Below are 24,539 nucleotides of genomic sequence, written 5' to 3' on the forward strand. Positions count from 1 at the left end.
GGAAGGATGAGAGTTGCGCATGCGTAGTGTGAGTGCGGACGGCGCCGACGCCACGGGACATGGGCCCGATGAATGGATGCTGCGCATCTGATACCAGCCATTATATATCACCTGCATTCACGTCAGGCCCCTCGCGCTGCGCCTCTGTCAAACTGAATAGCACTCGCCTTACGGATGTACAGTTCCTAAAGCAGTGCCCAACGGTGCCTTTCTCCACTTGTTTGTCAGGAGAGTGTTACAGCTGAACGGCGATGTGTGTTTACAAATGCTGCACTTCATGAATAATTCGATGTACTAGGCTGCTGACCCACAGGTCGCGGGATTGAATCCCGGCTGCGACGGCTGCATTTCCAATGGAGGCGGAAATGTTGTAGGCCCGTGTACTCAGATTTGGGGTGCATGTTAAAGAACCCCAGGTGGCCGAAATTGCTGGAGCCCTCAACTACGTTGTCTCTCATAATCATATGGTGGTTTTGAGACGTTAAACCCCCCCGTATCAATATGAATGAGTTGATGGTCTGCTGATCACTTATTTTAGAAACCCACGAAATGCGACTAAAGCAAGCAAAAAACTAAGTTAGCCATGGTAGTGTTTTAGCAACATGTGCACTGTTTCAGTTTGTGCTAATGATGGCGAGTTTAGTTAAGTGGGTAGATAAGAGAGAGAGCCATAAATACTTTTTGAAGTCTTCGTTCTCGCTGATGACTTCCCACGTGGATCTTCCTTCGCACCTCGCATTCTGCTCGCTGGGAGCAAATCGGTTGTGCTGCCGCGTTCCGTTAGTGGAGTCGCAGAAGTGGCTTATCTGCAACGTTTGTTGAGGTTATAGAGTCAACATCCGTCGTCCGTCTAACAATCTTACCAATTTCTTTTGCTGTAAGAGAGCCATTACACTACACCCGGGAATGCACGGCTGTAAACTTATACGTCACGCCGTATTTTTATCATTTCAATGCGAGAGAGAGAAACAACTTTATTCAAAACAGCAAGTTTTAGAGGAATTATATCCTCTCCCCTGGATGGCAGCTAAGAGTGATTGGGGCCTTGCGGCATCTTCAGCTTGCCTGATCGCTTATAGCTGGTCCAGGATGTTTGAGCTAAGCAGCGCGGTCTCCCACTGCTATGCGTTAAAATATTTGATGTTTGGCCCCTTCCCGAGGTTAGGACAAGCCCAGATAATGTGTTTGGTGTCTGCCCACTGATTTTAGAATTTACATTTATCGGTGTAGAAATACGGGTAGCGATGAATGTAAGCCTCTAATTAGCGGCGATAACGCAGTGGTTAGAGCACCCGCCTCGCATGCAAAAGGTCCGTGGCTCGAATCCCGGTGCCGCGCAGTTACCAACCGGAAAAAAGAAAATCCGCGAGGTGATGGCACTGCATTAAGAGGCCTGGGAGTAGGCCTCACCGCTGAACACCGCCGGTAACACACTCCCTCACCAGAGAAGGATTGGCCACCCTGGTGCAGTATCTGGCCACTACCTCTCCACATGAGGCGTGCGGCAATGGCGTAGTGGTTAGAGCATCCGCCTCGCATGTAAAAGGCCCGTGGTTCGAATCTCGTTACAACCGGATAAAACGAAAAAGAATCCGCGTGATGATGGTACTGCATTAAGAGGCCTGGGGTGCGGCCTCACCGGTAACCACCGCCTGTAACGCACTCCCTCACCAGAGAAGGATTGGCCACCCTCGTACAGTATCTGGCCACATCCTCCCACATGCATACGTCAATTAACTCACGGCCCTCAGTCCCCGGCAGCTGCGAAGCAACTGACCATGCCGGCGGTCAGGTCTGTAACGCAGCAGAGGGTGCTCTGGATCTCTGGATCTGGACAGGCCGCCATTGGCACCTGAACTTGGCAACGTTTATCGGGAAGTCTAGCTGTACTATTCGAGGAGCTAGATGGTGTTAACTGGGATATAATAGGGCTAAGTGACGCTAGGAGGACATATGAGGCCTATACGGTGCTACATAAAGGGCACGTTCTTTGCTATAGGAGCTTGGCTGATATAAGAGAACTGGGAGTGGGTTTCCTAATTGATAGAAACATAGCTGGCAACATAAAGGAATACTATAGCAATAATGAAAGGGTGGTAGGTATCATAATTACACTCTATGAAAGATACAAGATGAAGTGGTACAGGCTTACGCGCCTACATCCAGCCATGATGACGCTTCCGTGGAAAGCTTCTATGAACACGTGGAATCGGCAATGAGTAAGGTAAAAACACAGTATGCGATACTGATGGGAGACTTTAATGCAAAAGTAGGGAAGAAGCAGGCTGGAGACCAGGCAGTAGGAGATTATGGCATCACTACTAGAAACGCGAGAGGAAAGCTAGTAGTAGAGTTCGCAGACCGCAATAATTTACGAATTTTGAATACCTTCTACCGAAAACGAGGAAACGTGGTATACTGTCACGTGGTATACTGTTGACAACGTCAGAGTAGACTCGTCTACGTAGAGGACCAACGTCACCGCATTGCTGTGTACGTAGGGCCATTCCTACGCCTGCGTCACGCCCTCATTCTCTACGCGTGCGCCGGTAGAGGGGAGGGGGAGCAGCTTTCATCTTGAAATTTGACCCATTTCCGCGGCGCGTAGCGTTACAAAATTTGGCAGACGTGATCATGAACGCCTCGTCTACGCATTGCGCTTGTCAGCTCAAAGTTTTCAAACCTGGTGAGTGGCCCTTTAAGCAATTAAAATTGATTTTCGCCGAGATTCAGTGTAATTTCAGTCTTGATGGCCTAGGGCGTTCATTTTTGTGTGAAATGTCAAAGTAGATGACCAAATAAGCATGCGTCGAAGAACAAAAGGCACTCACGTTGGCGACATATGGCATGAACATGATTGATGACTCCGCAGGCTCTTTTCCCCCTGTTGTGTACTTGAGAACACAGTCTTTGCTATATCTACATGTAGTGGTGTCAGGTATGCACACACCTCCAGAGGTCGATTTGACGATGTAGGCAATCGTTGACGAGCATGCATTGATGCGGACTTTTGAGACTCCTTGGGCCTGAACGAGCAAAAGATAATCGCAATTAGGAAAACATGAACAGCAGTGATCTGCAAGTTTGTGGTTAAAATAGTCTTGACGAACTATATGGTACATGCAAACTATAGCCATTTGATTTTTTTCTTGTTCTTTCTCAAGTACCGACAACCGCGGATGCGCCATTGACGAATCTTATAGGCTAACTCTTGTTTTCGGCAGCCATGTTCTTCTTTACGTTTCACCAGCACCTGGTGAAACCTGTCTCCAGCTCACTAACGACGGGGAACTGACCGAAGGAGAAAGACGTGTCGTGTGTTCTGGAAGATGCGTGGCTAAAGTACTTAGACATACAGGTGTTTTAACAGTAAAACGAAGCACGTGAGTTGTGACCGAGATATGCGAAAAAGAAGTGGCTCTTTATTTTATACGTAAATGCTGGCACTATCTTCTGGCACATTTCCGTGTAAAAATAGACCCGCTTCTCTTAGAGTGCGCACTGGCATTCTCTTCTGTGTACCTTGCCCACAGGTCACGTGGTCTGTTTTACGTTTGGAACACCATTACGTGGCTTTGTAAATCTTCCAAGTTAGGAAGAAAATGGTGGCAGGCGCCGGCTGCGCGTGAAAGAGGGCCGCGTGAAAAGGCGTGGTCGGTACTTAGGTAAAAGATAAAAATCTAGTCACTTTAGTGTAAGCTTTTTTTTTTAAAAATAAATTGAAGTCAACTGAGTAGGCAGGCTAAATGCAATGCTAAATGCAGTTATAGATAGATATTTTTGTTCAGACAACGACAAATAACCAATGTAAACTTGCCTTGTCTACAGGAGGGTGACAAAAAGGCACGAATACCCGACTGAGTGTCACACCTTCATCTAGACACAACTCAAACAACAGATGCCTCTACAGGGGCATAAATTAACAGATACCCAATATTATATATACGATACGAGCACACAGAAGAGGTCAACACGGATTGCAGCAATGAATAAAAAAGACAAACAAAACTGAATTTTTAGTAATGAAAAATGTTATGAAGCTAAGTTTCTTTTGAACCATTTCATGTGCATTGTTTCTTGTAGCATAATTATAATAATAGAATGATAATTTAAGAAGGCTGCCGTTACGTAATATTGTTTCTGCATGCCATAGTTAGTCCGCGTAAAGCCTTTGTCATACATGCTTGTTCTATAGTTTCGTAATTGGGTTGCTTCGACAGAAATTGTCGATGAAAGTTATCCTGACAACTTTATTTCTGAAATATTGCAATGCATATTGTCATGTTCCTTCCAGTTTTCCTATGACCCCGTTACGCTGTACGCAATTTTCAGCGCAAACCACACCTACAGTGTTCGAGAAGCTTCGGCACTTCAGTATATCATTTTGTTGAGATTTCGCCCATTTCGTGAGCATTTCAAATAATTGTGGAATCTACGTCGCCGCTAGCGATTACGCTAGAATGTTCGATGGTGAGTGCATTAATGCCCCTATGCTACGTCGCTTGTCAGTTGATCGATGGCCTACGCTGCATTCGCCGCTATCAGTGCAAGTGTGCTACCGTAACCCGACTTTCCGTTTACCGGGCACAAGTGCGCCCAAATAAACAGTTTGATCTGAACATCCGGTCTCCTGCCTTCAGCCACGTAGCACCCCCGTGGCAATATCGTCATTTTTACCAAGTGTTGCGTTGTTAATACACTATTCGCTTTCAAAAGTAGCGCGGGGAGACTTATATAAGGTAAATTTTCAATTACTCGTATAAGCAGCCTATTATTATTTGTTTTTGTTAATCCTCATACAAGGAGGCAGTATTGTAAATGGGAATAAATTACTGCGTAATATAGCTGAATTTTTAACAACTATGGCAGAACTTGTTTTACTCTACCTATATTACCTATGATTCGTGACATATTGTGACATTATCAACTTGGGTGGCCAGCAGACATTTTCTTCGATAATCGCACCAAGAAATTCACGTGTTTTCACAGGCTAGATAATTTTACCTTGCAACTTCAGTTATACGTCGTTCGTAATTGATTTATTTCGAGAGTGAAATATTATATATTCACTTTTCTTGGTATCTATTTTTAGTTCTATTACAATAAGCCACTCGGACAAATTATTCAGACATTCATTAGTCTAGGACTGAAGAATATCTCATTTTTCACCCGAATAGAAATGCATTACTGTCATCGGCCTAATGTATTGCATGGGGGGGGGGGGGGAATGAAACATATCATTTATATATAATAAAAAAGAAGTGGTCCAAGAACAGAACACCAAGGAATGTCATATTTAATTTCGCCCATAACTGATTTCGAATTATGGGTATCTGTGTACTGGTTGCGGCTTGTCAAATAGCTACGTATCAGGTCAAAATCGTGTCCTCTAATACCATATTCGCTTAACGCTTTTGATAAGATGTCATGATTAATAGAATCGGAAACCTATTTAAAGTAAGGAAATATTCCCACCGTATACATTTGTCTTTAAAATTCTGAATAATTCTTTCTTTGTTAGTTGTAATCGCCATTTCTCTGGACTTTCTTTTGTGAAAGCCGTATTGGTTATCTGTAACTTTATCATTTTAGTGCAAAATTTCTTATATCTTAGAGTAATCACTTGTTCAAAAACATCGTTCAAAAGTAGGGGAAATACCGAGATTGCTCTGAGTTGTTCATATCATTCATATCACTTCCTTTATAAATAACTGTTACTCTAGCGATTTTGAGCTTATCAGGGAACACACCTGAGCTCAAAATTAGGTTACATATGTGTGATAAAAGATTGGTGATATGGCCGACCGCTGCTTCTTTCGGCTCGGCTTTTTTCTCGTCCTCGCCACACGTGGACGCGTTTTTTAGGTTTAGTATTCGAGATTTGATCTAATGATCTGTTGCTGGCTCCATAAAAAGAGACTTCAAATAGCTACGCATAATGTATGACTTGTACGCCACAGTGTTCTAGTGGCTAAGGTACTCGGCTGCTGACCCACAGGTCTTGGGATCAAATCCCGGCTGTGGCGGCTGCATTTTCGATGGAGGCGGAAATATTGTAGGCCCGTGTGCTCAGATTTGGGTGCACGTTAAAGAAGCCCAGGTGGTCTGAATTTCCGGTGCCATCTACTACGGCGTCTCTCATAAGCGTATGATAGTTCTGGGACGTTAAACCGCACAAATAAATCAAATCAATGGATGACTTGTAATTTTGATCGTCGAAGTTTTTGCTCGCCAATCCTCTAAATTTAAAAAGTGTTCAATAAACCTAATAAATGAAGATAACCCTGAATGTGTACCATCTACAATTTCAAAGACAATTATTTGTTCTTCTTGCGGTTGTATACGTTCTAGCGTTTTCCACACAAGTTTCGGATCATTGAGAACGTTTTCGAAATTATTCTCGTAATGAATTCTTGCTTCTGTGATCTGACGACCTATTGTGTTTCCTTTTTAACTTCTTATATTCAGCTGGGAGATCAAGCTGCATAGATTAATTGAATTCACTTAACAGTCTATCTCGCTCCTTCATTCGCCTTAAAAAAGCCGTAGTAAATCATAGTTTTCTACGTTTCTTGCTTTATTTGTTAGTTTTACAAGAATTGTTTCGATTAAATTTTAGGTGATTAATGACATAATTGCCAGCAACGGCAGGATCTGTTAACTGATAAATATCTAACCAAGCAATTTTACTAACATACGTTTCAAAAACAGCATTGTTGGTTTATTTAATTGTTCTGATTTTGAAAGCTTGATTGGCATGCATTCGATGTGTTTTTGAATGAGGGTTAAAGAAACCAAAAATGAGCATGTGATCACTGACATCAGATATCAAAACACCAGCTTCTTCGCTTGAGTGAGAAACATTCGCTTGAGTGATAAAGCATAAGTTAATTAGAGTTTCAGAGACAAGTGTTAATCTTGTCGGTACACTAATTACAATTTTTAGGTCGTAAGAGAGAAACAGATCAAAAAGAACTTGTATGTTGCGTTCTAGTGACAACATAATAATGCTGAAGTCACCCGTATAACAATAGGCAGGCCGAATTCAGCACAAAAATGCAGCGTACGTTCTAAATAGTTGAAAACATTCATGGCACTAGAAGGCGGCCTGTAACTTACCACAATCACAGTGCCGGGGCACTTCGACATGAGGGATTTGTAGTGCGGGTTAACGACTGAAAACTCTGCAGCTATTTCAAAACGCAAATTGTTTTTGACGTAAAAAGCTACTCCACCCCTCGTTTTCCTTTTTTGAACTTCTGGTAGATTTGGCGTTCGTAACTGTTTCTGGCGGCTGCCGCAATCAGACGGATTGCGTCGCTCCTGAAGTAACTGCAGTAGATCCAACACGATCCTAAATAACTTCTTTTATGGCATGCCTGGAAAGCCAATTTGTTTGAGCGTACGTACTGCTCGCCACTGTTTCCTTCCTGCTTGCTGTTCTGGTCTGTAACTGTGTAACGGTGTGTATAATGTAATGTGTATTGTTATATGTGCCGCTGATGCGGAGTGCCAACAGGAGTGGGTGCTCTTTTGCTCCTTGTTTCAGCAATGAAAGTAATTTAAACTTGAATAACTGGAGTAGAATCTTGGGCTAGTTGACGTGTAGTCCACTCTGTCCTTTTTTTTCTTTCCTATGTATGTTTCGGATAGTGTGCGACAAGCTATTACAGTCTGCCCTACTTCAAGGATTGGATAAACTTTTATTCAAGGAAGGTGCATCCAAATTTCAACGCTAGCAGGAGGATGGCTCGCGCCTCCACGTTCTGCGGTACGCGCATGCGCATGAGGTAGAGTCGTGTTTTGTAGACGCTGCCCAGTACGAAGGTGACTCAAATCGCTTTGTTGCTAACGTTGTGGTCCTAAAGGGACGCTTATTATCAGCCGCGTCTATCAGCACGTCGTCGGCTTATAAGGCAGAGCGACTGGCCATTGCACTGGCAATCCTCAGGTCGGACAGAGAAGAGATATTTACGGACTCAAGATCAGCCCTTCGAGCTTTCTCAGCTGGGGCTGTTTGGAAGTTGCTAGGGCACTTGGGGGTAAGGTGCTGACTCATCACGTCATTACATGGTTCTCGGCGCACGAAGGCGCCAATGTAGGGGGGTCGACCAACGTCAATAAGTTGGCCCATGCCCAGGCGCGAGGTCTTGCCGGCCACGCCGGGCACTGGCAAGCCGGTTTCCGGGTGGGACCGGCGACGAGCTTGGTCCCACCCTTTCGGAAGCTGACCCACCCCGCTTCAGGGACATTCTCTCCACCTTTAACGAGATCACTAGCCACTACCAGATGAGCCGCGGGGCTTTCCCCTTGCCACATCGAAATCTCACGTGGCCCCAGGCCGTTACTCTCAGGCTTCTGCAGACAAAGTCGTATTCCACACTCTCCATCTTCAGTAGGTACACAGAGGTCTCCCCCCTGTGTCCCGACTGTGGGGCGGTTAGATACTTTAAGCACATGCTCTGGGCGTGGCCCTCTTTGCAGCGCCACACAATCCACGGCTTGACGGAGGAAGCCTTCTCTGCTTTCCTCACGAGCCATGACTGGTTTGACCAACTCCGGGCTGTCCAGAAGGCCCACGATGCGGCGGTGAGGCTTGGCCTCCCTGTACCAACGTGGGAGCGGCCCACAGTCTTGCCCCTATCAAAACGGGGTGGACATTCTTCCGGACACGAATAAAGTTGTCAGTCAGTCGGTCGCGACCGACCGACCGACCGACCGACCGACCGACCGACCGACCGACCGACCGACCGACCGACCGACCGACCGACCGACCGACCGACCGACCGACCGACCGACCGACCGACCGACCGACCGACCGACCGACCGACCGACCGACCGACCGACCGACCGACCGACCGACCGACCGACCGACCGACCGACCGACCGACCGACCGACCGACCGACCGACCGACCGACCGACCGACCGACCGACCGACCGACCGACCGACCGACCGACCGACCGACCGACCGACCGACCGACCGACCGACCGACCGACCGACCGACCGACCGACCGACCGACCGACCGACCGACCGACCGACCGACCGACCGACCGACCGACCGACCGACCGACCGACCGACCGACCGACCGACCGACCGACCGACCGTCTCCATCCATCCGTCTATCAATAGACGGATCTATCTATGTTTGCGCGCTGAAAATCTTGTTAGTATGATTCCGCTACCGGTTCATCAGGTGTGCACAATTAACGCGACAACCTTAAAGTGCTCGTTTAGCAGGAATTCCGGTGTCAGAGACGTTGGTTGTGAGCGAAACATCATCCGATCAACAATGAACAGTACGACCAGTGTCGTTTACAAAATCACGTGCACTGAGTGCCCTTCTTCGTATATCGGCGACACAAAAAACCTACCGAAACAAGAAGCCAACGCCGTCCGAAAACTGAATAAAGAGCGCACTGCCGTCGCCGAGCATTCTGAGATGTTTGACCACCAGATAGATTTCGACGCAACGACAATCCTTGAAAGCGAGACTTACGGGACGAGAGGCTATAGACTTGTGTCGTGGCATATACAGCGAACGGCCCCAAACATCAACCGTTCTCTCGGAACCCTTCCCCCCGGTGTATGCACATGGACTATACGCTCCGCAGCAAAACGGGAGGGGAGATGGGGGTTCAGTACCTGCTTCGCCAGTGCCTTTAACCACCATATTCACAAATGCTCGTTCACTCAAGTGCTCTCCTCGACTTGAAAAAGTCTATGGGAGCGCCGTCTCTTGGCACACCAAGTCACTGCATATCGGCAATATTCTGCAGCGATTCTTGAGAAGCGCAGCGTCAATTTCAGTCGAGCAGCAGCGCAGTGCTCAACTCAAGTGAAGGATGTAATTCGAGTCGAGGAGTGTTTCTGAATACGGGGGTGAAACGCCGCTGCAGCGTAGCCCCCGTCTCCCCTGAGGGAAGAACTAGGTTGGTTCCAAACCGTCGGGTTGGCACATTCTCACGTGCTTTTTGGTTGGATTTAAAATCATTTCCCAGTTTACGTACCCAACCAGGTAGACATCTGTTGAATGTTTACGTTAAAAAATCATCTTATGTGTGACCTAAAGATCAAGAAAGATGCAAATAACTATAAAGAAATTCTGAGTCAGAGTTGGCTTGAACATGGGTCGTTTGCGTTGCAAGCATATGTTCTACCATTGAGCCATGGGTATGCTTCGAAACACAGTGAGAATTTTTGTCTATTTTGCCTATTCACAAATGCACGCGTCCGTATACACGCGTTATAATACAATATGTAATATCACAGAAGAGCAACATCGTACGAAAGTGACCAATTAGACATCGCTGATGCTGGGATTTTCAACCTCCTACTTAAGCTCGACACCAAAAAAAAAGTAGTGGACCAGACGATATACCGAACAGTTTCCTGAAAAGATATGCAGAATGGTGTAGCAAATATCTTGGTCTCATTTTCCGAAAATCACTCACGACTTCACAACTACCTAACGATTGGAAGATTGCAAAGGTGATACCGATCCATAAAGGAGGAGACGCAGCACAATTTTCAAATTTCAGACCTATTTCATTGACCAGCACATCATGTAAACTAGTCGAACACATAATCTTAAAACACATGACAGTACTTCTAGAGCACAAATTTTTTCTCGCCTAACCAACATGGTTTTCGAAGTGGTTTATCGACGGTAACTCAACTTACTGAACTAGTTCACGACCTTGCCAACAGTTAATAACCGTGGTCAAACTGACTTAACTCTACTTGACCTATCTAATGCTTTTGACTGTGTATGTTACAGCAAACTAATAGCTAACGTAGAAAATGTTTTCGGAATAGAACTTTCCGCTTGGAAAAAAGCTTTTTTATTTAACAGGTCACAATTTGTACTCTATGAACAGATGTCTTCTAACACAGTAGCAGTAACATCCGACGTTCCCCAAGGCTCGGTACTTGAGCCATTGCTTTTCTTGCTCTATATTAATGATATCACTGCTAACATCACTTGCAACATCAAGCTATTTGCGGACGACTGTGTGATCTATAGAGAAATTAATCATTACAACAATCACATTATGCTTAATGATTCTCTAGCGGTCGTGGCTAATTGGTGCTCTAAATGGCAGATGAAAATAAACACACAAAAATCAGGGATAATGACCGTAAGCAGAAAAACAAAACCATCCAACTTCCCATACACCATTAATAACACACTTCTTAATAAATTTGAGAAACATAAATATCTAGGAGTTACACTGACTTCTGATCTCAAATGGGACAAACACATCGCTAATATAACTTCGAAGGCGCTACGCGAACTATTCTTCTTAAAACGAACTCCAGCGCTCTCAACAACGCCAACGAAGCTGCTAGCTTACACATCATTCGTAAGACCAGTTTTAGAATAAGCAAACACTGTCTGGTTTCCGCATTCGCTGACTAATATAACCAAACTAGAAGCAATACAAAGGAAAGCTGTAAGAATTATTTACAACAAATATAGACGCACAGATTCTCCAACACATCTTTTAACTCAGTCAGGTTTACAAACGCTGTCCACAAGAGCGAAACACGCTCGCTTAAAATTTCTTTTCAAGCTAGTAAAAAATAACTACAAGATAGATTCATCCAAATACCTTTCATTTTCACAGGCTCGGCAAACTCGCAATAAACATGCGCGCACGTTGTCAGAATAGGCATGTAGGAACGACACGTTTAAGTACTCATTCTTCCCGCCCGCGATAGCGGAATGGAACTAACTTGATCGCACTATCACAAACTCCCAATCGCTATCAGAATTTATTGCACAGATAGAAAAAACTGGGCGCGCATAACAGTTTATACGCATGCAGGCGCACCGGTCCAGATCTGCTGTTCGTTAGTTAAAGCAACACCTTTTTCAATGTCCCTTTCACAGAAGTATAGCTATTTTGAAGTATGCTTTCAGTGCTTGCTATTCCTGTCACAACTGTTCCATTTATGTTTTCTCTCACGATACCAATTCTAACATAAGTTCCTTTCTTCAATCATGTATTTTATTTCTATCGCCTTTCGGCATGCTTTCAGCTCTGTATAATGGCTATAACTTGCTTTGTATCTTGTGATTATTGCATACATTGTGTATTAATAACATAATTAACGGTTAACTTCTGTACTGCTCAATGGTTATATGATCCTCATCTCCTGTTATTATGCTTGCATGTTTTTACATCTACATCCTTTTTTTTGTGTGTGTGAAAAATTACTGTATTGCCAAACTGCCAAGCTCTCGAAGGAGAGTAGCAGTATTGTAAATAAAAAATAAATAAATAAAAATTATTTATGCGTGGTACAAGCGTATATCGTAATCGGGTGTCAGCATGTGATTATCACGACTTCATAATTTAAAGTGGGCCACCAACAATGAAAGGCACACATTTCCTGTGCCTTTGCCCTTAAGGCCATGCAGTGGGTGCACAGGAAGTTTGAAAGTATTTCACGCAAGGAATTGCCTGAAGTTTAAAGCATGCTACCCATTACACAGAATTCAGCTGTATGAGAAAGCTTCACTGACACAAACCACATTGAACAGATTACGCACTAGGGACAGGATATCGCTGTCGCGTTCAACTCTTAAAGGTGAAGCGTAAGAATCCCCCAATTTTCGCCTAGCTTTCAGCAACGCCTCCTAGACAAGTTTTGTCAGGGACGATTGCCGCCGTAATGACGAGCATATATAACTGATGACACGTCATGCGATGATGCACCAGAGCGTTAGCTGAAGGAAGAACATAGAAAGGAGCTTCTTTGTAAGTATTTTTAAGTAGATCCAGTGAATCTGCCGCATTTTCCATCATAGCTTCGTCACGCTTGTTAGTTTTGCTCTTGTTTCTTTGATCACTTGAAGCTTGGAATGATGATTTCGTTTTAGTCCACTGTATGCTAGGCGTCTGTACTTCACAGCCGTTACCTTGTAATTTACACTCGAGCAGCGTAACAGAAAGGAAAATGTCAGTGTATTCAGAATTGTCTAGGCACTGTGGTGCAGTTTTAGCTCGGAGAATCGCGTTGAAGGTTTTGCAACAAAGATATAATAATGTTCACATGAAAGTTTATAATTAAAGAAAGAATGCTGATGAAGACGCAGTGCACATCGCACTTACATATTTTGCGCAAAATGAAAAAAAAAACAATAGTACGTAATAAAAAACATTTCGACCTCTTTAACTCGCAAAAGACTGCAGTTATGATCATTTACTTAAGAGATATTACCAGGCACATCTATTGCACTTCTCAGCATATACATGTAGGTAATTGATAGTGGCAGCTCAGAGCAACGTCACAAGCTTATTACACGATTGTACTCGCAGATGATGAGTGGATACTTGTCGTCATCCCTGTGGCCATACTCGTCAAACACTCCGTACCGGTAGTGGGCCCACTCGTGCACAAAGACGTACGCTGCAAGAGCAAAGTAACGACATTGTTAAGAACGCACTATGACAAGGAATTGAATTCCTCGTCAAATTCTACGACTAATTGAAATAAACGTTGCTAATACCAGTACCGGTAATATTAAGGGTATAACACGAGAACTTTAGTGAGATATATGTACCCGGAAGTTTAATTGGATTGTTCTGACTCAAAATTACATGAACGGGTCGACATATGTGCTTTCAAACGTGACATGAAAACGACGTACTGCCATCACACATTTTGAAAAGGGGCAGTAGGTGCGCTTGAGAAGAAATTGCTGAACGTCTTAATATTGCGGCAACGAATGATTGTGCCCCGCCGCGGTGGTCTAGTGGCTAAGGTACTCGGCTGCTGACCCGCAGGTCGCGGGTTCGATTCCCGGCGGCGGCGGCTGCATTTCCGATAGAGGCGGAAATGTTGTAGGCCCGTGTACTCAGATTTGGGTGCACGTTAAAGAACCCCAGGTGGTTAAAATTTCCGGAGCCCTCCACTACGGCGTCTCTCATAATCAAATAGTGGTTTTGGGACGTTAAATCCCACAAATAAAAAACGAATGAATGTTTGCAAATGAGATGCTAAAAACAACTGTTACTCCATAGGCAAATAAAAAAGCAAGTTATATTGTAGGTGACATAATTTGAAAGCAAGATATGCTCATTAAGACAGCTCAATAACTAATACTTTATCAAAAACTTTGCGGTATTCCGAATAGAGATATATGTGTATGTATGGCTACAATGTAAGATAACATCATGAACTTGTTTACAGCGCAACACTAAAAACACAGGGTAGGGAAAGAGCAAAAAAGAAAAGAAAAGACGGCGTCAGCGCCGTCTTTTTTGTTCTTTCCCTGTCCTGTGTTTCTAGTGTTGCGCTATAAAGAAGTTCACTCATGAGCGGTATTAGGTACAACTTCATTACGAGACTAACAAAATATTCTTGTGCAACACAAAACACTTCTGGGGAGGGGGGGGGGCAGCTTTTGAGCTATTGCTGCGAATACCGAGGAAACAGCGTGACTGGCACAACGTTTTTCTTGTTTTTTTCCTTTCTCCGAGCCCTCATATTAGTTTTTCTCATCTTCAGTTGATTTCCCCACCCTCTTTTTTTACCATGCCATACATGGTTATGCTTTGCTCTACCCCCTCCCCTTATTTTTCTTTTCTTCACCATGATTTCCATTTCCCATTTTATTGCAATGCTCTGCTATACAAAACTATGCCATTTCTCATTCTCTTCCCTCATATTTCCTCTCCTCCTCAGCGACAATTCGCACGCCCTTGCTGAACAGTACTATACAAGGATTTGCCATCGCTTCCATACCCTCACTTCCCTCTCCCGCCGGCCACGGATTCATATGGATCCCATAAATGCTTGTACTCGTACTCTCTAAAAAGGTTTGCCTAATTCTTGCGGCGCATACCAGCGAAGTGGTTATTCTTTCCCGTAGATTCCACTTTACGCCCAGGTTCAACAGCTCCACAGATAAAAGTGAGAACATTTTTGTTGGAACTAGTTATCAGATGCCCAAAGAGATCAGAAAAGCAAACAAGGGGCATTAGAACGAGATTTCTGTGTATGCTAACACAGATTCCCGGTAACGCTCAAGATAACAAAGCAGCACCAAACCACGTTGCAAGAGTGATGCGATTCCACTTATAGGAAACGAAATACGCATAATTTTATGATCAGAATCATTCAAAGTGTGCATAAAGTCGCTGCATGAAAAAATAAAATACTCCGATACGGTTATCAAATTTAATCCCCCATCATATCAGGAACGCTAATACATTCTTAACAGCAAGGCAGCCGATGAAGCGGCATGACAGGCGTATTAAAATATGAATGCCCCTTTTACATGAATAAATTGAACATTTTGCTTTCCAAGTACAACATATTTTCCAAGCGTAGGGGCTTGTTTCTATAATTATTGTTCCTTGTCTATATAAATGATATTGTCGATATACCTCATTCTCTTGAACTTATAATGTACGCTGACGATACGAATGTTTTCTTTACATCAGACAATCTATTATCACTTGAGGTCAGTGTAAATAATTATCTAAGCAATCTTTCAAATTGGTTAAGGCAAAATGGACTGCGCTTGAATGCAAAAAAAACAACCTATATGATATTCCGACCTATAAACAAACCTATTAGTAACATAGCTGTAAAATTCGAAGGAAATTGCATCGCACATGTTAGGGAACAAAAGTTTCTTGGTGTATGGTTTCAGGAGGAATTAAACTGGAATATACATGTAAATCATCTTATCACCGCATTAGCGCGAATAGTTGGTTGTTTTTTTAGAACAATGCACTTAATCCCATTGAGGTTAAAAGTAAGTATCTACTACGCACTCTTCCATTCTAAAGTAAGTTATGAGATGTTAGTCTGGGGAACGACATCACAAGGGAATTACCATAAGTTAATAACTATACAAAAGAAAATATTGCGCTGCTTTGAAAATTACAGGGGGAATCTACAAGACTTGCGCACTGCTCCACTATTCATTAAACATTCCATACTCAGAATTGATCAATTATATCATTTTAAATTACTTCAGTTAATACAAAAGACTAAGCTATATGAAGAAAGTTGCACCGAAAGACCACACTACAGTATGCGAGAACAAAAGAAACGAGCTCCTAGAACAAGAACCAAGTATGGAAAACAAAGTATTGCTTACCAGGTACCTCAGGTTTTAAATACCCTTGCAGATCAATTGAACTTTAGGGCTAGTAGTGCGACTTTCAAGAAACAAATAAAGAACTTATTCATAACCACCGGTCTACACTACCGAAACTACGTAATGGAGTCTCATGCCTCTGCAAATGCTTAAATTGTTCATCAACTTCTATGTCAATTATACGAGTGTATACAGCGGAATTCATTGTATCCGCATGCATTTTGTGTCTGTTTTCGATGTTGTTTCATTGATATTGTTTTGTTGTGAACTATAACGAGAGTGACCTCTAATTCTTAAAATGTGTTATGTAAACTTCTTATGCTATTTATGTTTGAATTTTGTGTTTACAATTTCAGGTTGCTTGAAACCAATGTATTGAATATATATATTGTTTAAGCTTTGCACTGTCACGAACTGCGGAGGGACAAGGGCCTTTGTCAGGCTGTTCGCCTTTAGCCCTTTGCCCCTGCAGTGAGCTCTGTATCCGGCTTACTGTAAATAAAAATCCTACTACTACTACTACTACTACTAATCAACGTCGTTCAATATGGGCAAAAAGTCAATGCATAACCAAATTAACTCCGATCGGCTTATTCAACTCATCTTTACGTTACATCAAGAACACTAATACATTATTACCCAAACAGCCAATGAAGCAGCATGGCAAGCATATTACAACGATATGAATTACTTTTTACATAAAAATATTCAACGCGTTGCATTCCAAATGCAATATTTTTCCCAAGTATAGGACTCGTGCTTGGAACTTGTGGTTTAATATTATTTTAACGATGATTCTACATCTCTCTCACTTGTAGATAACCATCATTTGCTGAAATGATAGGAAATGCAGTCTGTATTTACCCACTTGTTTAATTTATTAGTGTAACGTTCAGGAAACACCACAGGCAGCCAAGTAGCCCGACAGCAACATCAGAGAGATGATGGGACTTCTTTCCAAATACCACAAAATGAATGCGCTGAATTTCGCTTGCTAAATGTGTTCTCTTTGCGTATGTGAATTTGCGGTAGCAATTCTAAAAGCTCGGAATTTCATGGCTGTCATTTCCCTTATTTAAAGCAAGAGGTAATCAGGCAGCTGATACATACCAGGATTTCCATATGTCTTGGTTGTTGAATTGTTCAGTTCGGTTAGGAAAGTTGGTGCGAGTTGGATGTACTCTCCGGGTTTTCCGCAGGATGTCGACTGCTTCGTGAAGGCCAGTTCTTGCTTTGGTGACTTTGCAGGGAGGTCAATGCGTACGTCGCTTTTCTCGAATAAACTCGAAGACAAACGACGTGCACTGCTCCTCTCGGGCCACGTGCTGGGGAAGTTGATAGTCACATGCTTGAAGTAGACGAGGCCGTCAGTTGCATGGTGGAGGAAAAAAGACGAATTCCTGAGCAGTTTCTGCAAACATGTACGTAGATTTAGTCCCTTTTACCACTTCCCTTAACGATTGGTTTGTAATGACAGTTACATTACAAACCAACCGAAACTATTTGAAACTTTCCTCTCAGAAAGAGGCATTCAGCAGCTTTGCTCATCAAACTACTATGCACAAGGCAACAGCCAATTTGAAAGTTTCAAAAGAGTTCTGAAAGAGCAAATTCAGCTTCCTCAACTTGAATGCTCCGGACTGAAACTTTCTGTTACACAGTACTTAGACACATATCACTTAACGCCTCAAGCTACTACAGGGTTTTCACTTGCACAATTTTTGCATATTCACCAACCCCATTCTGGAATCGACATTGCAGGGTTACACCCAAAGTCTACTGCTTCTTTGCCAACGTTGGATAATGTGAGAACACGAGTATTCAATAAGCAACGGGCAACTAAGCAACGCATTGATTCAAAGCGTGAAGCAAAGCCACCTAAGCTACAGGTGGGCCACATGGTCAAAGTACTGCTTCATGCAGAGCAAAACTAAACTTCACAGCGGAATCCACTTCTTCTGCCTAATTCTTCATCCATGCAACAGAATTACTCCCCACCTCCATTCTTCTGCAACGACACGGTTAGTGACACTTCCAGAAACAACCTTACAGGTATCCTCACAAGAAACTGCTAATGTGCCCAGCCCCAGTGCAGGTTGTTTTGAAGGGGAGAAAGATGTCTCAGGTACTGATGTGTCATGTACGAACGCTCCAGAATCGCTACAGCTTTCCGAGGATGAGCATGTAGGTGAGCCCCAAGACTCAAAATCTTCTGAGATCGATAAGGCTCCATCGGTAAATCCTTCACCTCATCCTCCGGCATGCCGTCGTTCCAAGCTGCGCCGTAAAAAACCGGCGCGTTAGGGCCGGTTCACGCTAGCGGCAAGCCTGCCGCAAGACCGGTGCCGCCCGCAGAAAAGCTGCTGAAATTGCACGGCAAGCTCCCCCGACAAACATGGCTGCCCTTCCGAATGCAGTTGTCGACCACCTCGAGTCTATCAAGCGGATCCGTGCTTCCTGTAGATTATAAGCTCCGAATTGATGCTTCCATTTGCTTTAGACTCATATCTTTGAGCTTCGACAATACAGTACTCGAATTGATTCGGCACCGTTTTTGAGAACCATACTCAAATAATTGATCTTCCAGGCCTGAGCAAGCCTTACCGAATTTCAGGGGGCATAGAATGCACGTTCGTTTGTTGTTGCTAACGCTGAATAGCTGGCGTCACTTGACCAAACGCCTGCTTTAGGGACGTCATTTTTAATTGCTATGCAATTTTTTGAGTACCGGACAGGCGAAAATGCTCTATTCGCTGCTGGAACGTAGTCTGGAAACGATACGTACGACATTTTGTGGAAACCGCGGAGCAAGAAGCAAGCAGCTCGAAGTGTCCCGCGGTAGACGCAGGCAATGCGGAGAGGCGAAAGCAGACGACGCGCCTCAGCCATGTCGCTCGTCACTGTTGGGCTAAACCACTCTTCGGCAAACGGCACAAAAATGAGTCTCGGAGCCATTTTTTGAACGTCAAAGAACGGCAGACGTGCGCGAAGCAAACAGCCGCACACGGCTGCCTGAGAACATGAAACGCCATTCGGTGAGGTATTCTTGCCGCTAGCGTGAACCGGCCCTTACAAGGAATATTTACCTTGAGCGTTCTCATTTATATTACTCTAATTCCTACATGTGTTAACTATTGTATAATGCTGTTTTCGTACCGATTTCTCTCCACCGTCCACAATTGGTGCCGTAAACGCTACCGATGGGGACATGAAGAGGTAATAAGTGAAGTCGAATGCCTCACGTGTGCATTTCAGCAGCGGAAAGTGGGTGCTGCCTGATGTACTGAATTTCGTCAAGAAGAAGTAAGTTCAATATATTATCTTGACCTGCAGCGTTCTCGATAGTTTTGTTGTGTTGAATCCACAAAGCTGAACGGCAGTCGCTGCTTCGTTTTTTCTTTGCGCTAAATAAATACCACGCATGGTACGTGCTCATTCTGCACTTCTCGGAAGCAGCGTAGTGCGGTGCACGTGCAAATATGAAATGTAAAGCGTGATCCACTGTCAGAGAGAACACGCAAGCTCGTGGCCGGTGGTCCACTTGGCGCATACTGGCGGCGAGATTTTTAAATACGGTGCATGCGCAGTGAATTGTAATGGTGGTTCGCACCTAGTTTCGCACCCAGTTTCATGCGGTGCGCGCATGAAAGCGTAGGAAAAGGTTTCTGTATTTTTCAATGCAATTAATCTAGCTTTCACATTGCCTGCTGCTCGTCGGACTTTTAGCAAGAACCAAAAATCTATGCTTTTAATTTTATTGCTGCAGGGCCCCCAGCCAATAGAAAAGGCAACTAGCCCCTTCACATGTATTAAATGCGCTGTGTCGTATGCTCGCCGTCTTCACAGCGTCTGCTCTCTTAATTGTCCTTACACGCTCGATGAATAAACCACGTGTGCTTTATTTAATAAATGAGTAAAGCTGTCAAACAAGTCATTACACTGCAACTTCAGTAAAGTTTGGGCACTTGGGAAAGGAGGATTGGACACTTCGGAGTGGATATTGAGAAGCGTGTTGCTACTTTAGTCCCGGCTACTCCAAGCATGCAGTTACACTATATGCTACCTTCAGCTAAGAGTGTTGCGCGTCTCCTTACCACCGTCGCTAGCGACTATGCACTGCGTAGAAGCTGATGCACAGGCCGCGCCCGCGAAACATGGCCGCATCGCTGAAAGCAGTCATTGTTCACCTAGAATTTATCAAGTGACCGTCGTGTGCTTTTTAGCTCATTAGCTACAAACTGGTGCTTTTATTTGCTTTAAATTCATGTCCTTAGGCTTCTACGGCAAACAATTAGCGTATATTCGGCATATATCTTCGGAGGCCTCCACCACGTCAGCAGCAGCGTCATGCAATGACGACGAAGGACGATGTCGGCAGCGCAGGAATGGCGAAGTTCACGAATGTTGAAATTTCTAGCATGGGCGAAACGTGACAGACCATCAAATTTGGCTCCGTATGACAACCAAGTAAGATCAACCCAACAACTCGGGGACTACAAGGCTAGAGTTGTCGGACCAGGGATAAAGATCGGCAATTAGAAGGGACATAGACAGTTTAGTTTGGACATGCAGGAATTTACTAGTCTTGCGTTTATTTTGAAGACGACAGTCTTTCTTGAGATATTTCAAAGCAGAAACTTGGGTCTGTCTATCTGTCAATCGATTGAAACACTCGAGCGAAAGTTAAACGCCTTGCTGAACGCCCGCCTATCTTGATATCCCTGCTGTGTTCATACTAGTGAATATTGGCAATAAATAAGCAAATATTGCGCATATTGTGCATATTTGAGCGCAACAACAATGCGTGAGTATTAAGTAGTGACCGGCGCAGCGGCGGCTACATAGAGCGCCCGCTCCCAACGTGGGAGGTGCCGGGTACGATTCTCAGTGCCAATCATGGAACCCATCGATTTTTCCCAGTGGGTAGAGGGGTACACCTACCTAGCGCTTGTTGTTTCTGGGCACTCATCTCTAGAGGTAGCCCATAAGGATCTGCAAAGGCCCCTGGGCGTAACTTAACCCGCCACAGTTTTGGTGAAATGGTTGAGCATCCGCCGCTGCTGTGGTAGGCAGTGAGTTGCTGCAGCCTGGTACCATCTGGCTAAATAGGTACAATCGCACTTCCGGCGCAATGTTCGGCAGAACGGAGTTTTAGTCGCTTTAGAGGGCACCCACCCCGTGGGAAATCGGCGGCATAGGACTGTCAGACCTTAAATTAGGTGATTTTTTTTACAAAGGCTACAGCATATGATCCCTGAACTCTTGATTGCACATACCGCGATTCTCATTATAGCAAAAGAAGGCCGTTCAGTAATTGCGTTTCAAACAAAATACACACATACCTAGTAATGATTCAAAAATAAGTTTCCTTTCCCCATGAAATCACACAGGTTTTTTGTGAAAAAGTGGCGTGTATAAATGTCTGTCGCCTTGCGATTTTGTGAGTTGCACTTGCATGGTTGTTATTTAGGAAGTCTGGGTATTTCTACACATGCCTTGTTTTTGTGTCTAAAAATATTACACTACACCATTACTATGAATAGGTCTTACAGACAGGCCTCGAAGCATCAGTATTTTTCTAGCAATTTTTTAAAACTATGGTATCAAAAGTGTGAAGCTGTCGCTACGTTTTTCATTAACATTGTTTACCGTATGTACATTCCTGCTCCTTGTGTTTCTTATTGATTGGGACGGGTGAGGGAACCTTGTCAGACATTAGTTTGCCTGTTTTCCTCTTCTGTCCCTAACTTGTCAGTGTGTACTGTGTAACTCATTTATGATTGACTGAATGAAAAAAATCCAGATTTATAAATGTATTGATTCGTAATTTTAAAGACAACGGTATTTGTTTTCGAAGTTGTCTGCATTTGCTGTTCGTGTTTCGAATGCCGCGCGTTTGTCTTGGTAAATATGTTGTGTCGGTAAGCATGTCTAGTTAGTTCATGTTAACTGCAGCTGCCTTAAGCCGTGACACTCACGCATGCTCTCCATTATTATCGATATGTCGTTTGCCTCAGTCATCAGACGCGTTTTTAATTTGTATGCCGGCACAAAAGAATGCATTCATCCAACATTGACAAGCACTTACATTCTCGAAAATGTAAATAAAGTTCATAATGCCAGATTTGTGGGTTCGCATATTGCATGGGCATGAGCAAAAACGTTTTCAGTTCCGTTAGATGAACTTTCATCGCTTAAGCCATTTTATTTGCCGAACGGATGACTCAAACGTATACAGCGCGTAGTGAGGAATTGAACGAACCAAAGTTGCGTGGGTGTGGATAACGCGTACCCTAAACGTATGCTAAAACTGATCGGTGTCCCACGTCGTCGTCCGCGTTTGTGGCGTCAACACGATTGATAAAAAAAGGGGGATAATGGCTCCATAGAAGGTCACCATATGATGTCATTGTGACATTCTAAGTCGGAGAGGGTGTGGAGACATTATGTTGTATTTGACGTCATCACACCAAATCACTGCTTGCTCAAGGAATGTGGTCAAGGGTGTGTTGATCTCGAAGGCAGTGCTAAACATGTTGAGGTGCACAACGTTCATCATGCCTGCGATCCCAGAGGTGTTGCGAAACCGCGCTCTTTGCTGGAAGCTTCTGGAAGGGGTGCTGCAAGCTTCAGTACATTCAATAAGAAGAAAATAAAGAGAGCTTTCGGCTGAGGCCGGGGATTTTGTGAGTTTTCTTCTGCCTTTAGGACAACACAACCTGATTTAAGTTCTTGCTTTTGCCAAAATATATGTATAAAATTTGGGAATATGTTACATACCTTGATGTTCACAACGATGGTCTCGTTGTACGGTACATTCTTATTGATCGAAATCAGCAAGTCTTTGTAACCTCCGTCACTCTTGTCTATCTCCAAGGTGCTGACACAGATCAGCAGGCACAGCAGTGCGGTAGCTACATGCATTCGCGAGGCCATTCTGAGATAATACTCTGTTGAACAGAGTGAAAGACAAATGGTATTTACTATTCGACAGCCAGCAAATGCACGGTGACTACAAAGAAGTGTTTCATTGACTTGTGTCTATAATAACAGCTTTCGTTGAGGCAGTTGAGCGTCGGGGCCCAGAGCGCGCGAAAGATGCGTTCATTTCCGGTGCATTTCACAGCACGCAGTAAAAGAATATATGAGAACGTAGTTTTGAAGCATGTGCTTATCCATTGAAAACAACTTAGCGAAGCGCGCTCGTAGTCATTTGCCTCTCGCAACCCGCCAATCTGAATTTGCCCGATTACTTATTTCTTTATTGATTTCATTTGCACAGACAGATTCACAATGACACTGAAAAAAGGGAGAAAGAAAGAGCGAACATGTTTTTGGTCACGTGGAGAATGGCTGTGATGCCTTTAGAGGGCACACGCCATCGATGAAACGATACAGCCGCCCGGCGAACTCTGTCATCAAGACACACGACGCGAGGCACATCACCTCTTGTTTCGAATACATTTGGACCCTGTCTAGGGATGATAAAACTGAAGAATTACTCGATGAATTGTGCCTAATTAATCGAACAATCGTAAGCGATTTCCGTGTTTTATGTAATCGAAATAATTGATTAAAACTCTTCGAACAATACATTGTGGCAACCACTGTTTCCCCGCCTCCCTCAATACTGCCCCACGGCCGATGCGCATGAGGCGAGGTAAGCTATGCCGAGACACAAAATACGAGCTAACGAAGTTTTCTCACTGCAGCGCAGATTTGTTCGCTAGTAAAGTGAACCGAAACCTGGAGGCAGTCTCACATCATAGAGGCAGCAACGAACTCACCCTGGTCTGCGTGGCACACGGCACCAACCTCCAAAGCTCTAAGCCTTTCTCAACGCTTCAAGCGCGAGCAGGAAGTGGCCCCAACGCGACGTGGCGGAAATGCACTTGCCCGCTTCTGAAGAAGAAGAAGATGATTATTATGATGATGATGACCTCATATGATGATGACCCACGAAGGGGGATAAGGCAAAAGCCGGGTGGCAGGACGCTTAAATTTATGAACTGTGAAGCTAAAAGCAATCTGAGTAACTTCATTCATTCATTCATTCATTCATTCATTCATTCATTCATTCATTCATTCAAAATACCAAGTTCGCTGTTAAAAGTATGCAGACGAGGTTCCCAAGTCGAGTGACTGCTGTGGGGCCTGTTGTGTCGTGCGTCGGACGCTACGCACGGGGCATCAAAGGGGGCTTGCGCCGGGAGCGCGGGCCACGATGAAGCAGAGAGCAGGAGCCGAGACCCAACTGACACTCACGAAACCCCTTTTATTCACAAGGCGCCAAAATATATACTAAGGTCCCTAGATGAAACAAGTTTCCAAGGTAGCGACACCCTCCCTTTTCCTCCTCGCTTATTTGCCTGAAGCGCCCCCTTGAAGGTTCAAAACTTTCATCCAAAAGCGAA

At 44.1% G+C, this 24,539-nt stretch overlaps 1 protein-coding gene across 1 annotated transcript in view; it reads right to left on the bottom strand.

The window, feature by feature from the left end:
* Positions 1 to 24,208, bottom strand: part of LOC142772174 (calcium-activated chloride channel regulator 1-like) — an 82,254-nt gene extending 58,046 nt beyond the window's left edge. The window contains exons 1-6 of the mRNA XM_075874338.1: positions 23,913 to 24,208; positions 22,906 to 23,075; positions 17,236 to 17,536; positions 13,315 to 13,421; positions 2,832 to 3,026; positions 679 to 806 (exon numbers count right to left, since the gene is read on the bottom strand). Of these exons, the coding sequence (XP_075730453.1) occupies positions 679 to 806; positions 2,832 to 3,026; positions 13,315 to 13,421; positions 17,236 to 17,536; positions 22,906 to 23,061 (887 nt within the window). The 5' untranslated portion in view covers positions 23,062 to 23,075; positions 23,913 to 24,208. The remainder of the gene's footprint in view (positions 1 to 678; positions 807 to 2,831; positions 3,027 to 13,314; positions 13,422 to 17,235; positions 17,537 to 22,905; positions 23,076 to 23,912) is intronic.
* Between the last annotated feature and the right edge of the window lie 331 nt (positions 24,209 to 24,539).

This window comes from Rhipicephalus microplus, chromosome 9, assembly GCF_043290135.1.
Source record: "Rhipicephalus microplus isolate Deutch F79 chromosome 9, USDA_Rmic, whole genome shotgun sequence".
Taxonomy (NCBI): domain Eukaryota; kingdom Metazoa; phylum Arthropoda; class Arachnida; order Ixodida; family Ixodidae; genus Rhipicephalus; species Rhipicephalus microplus.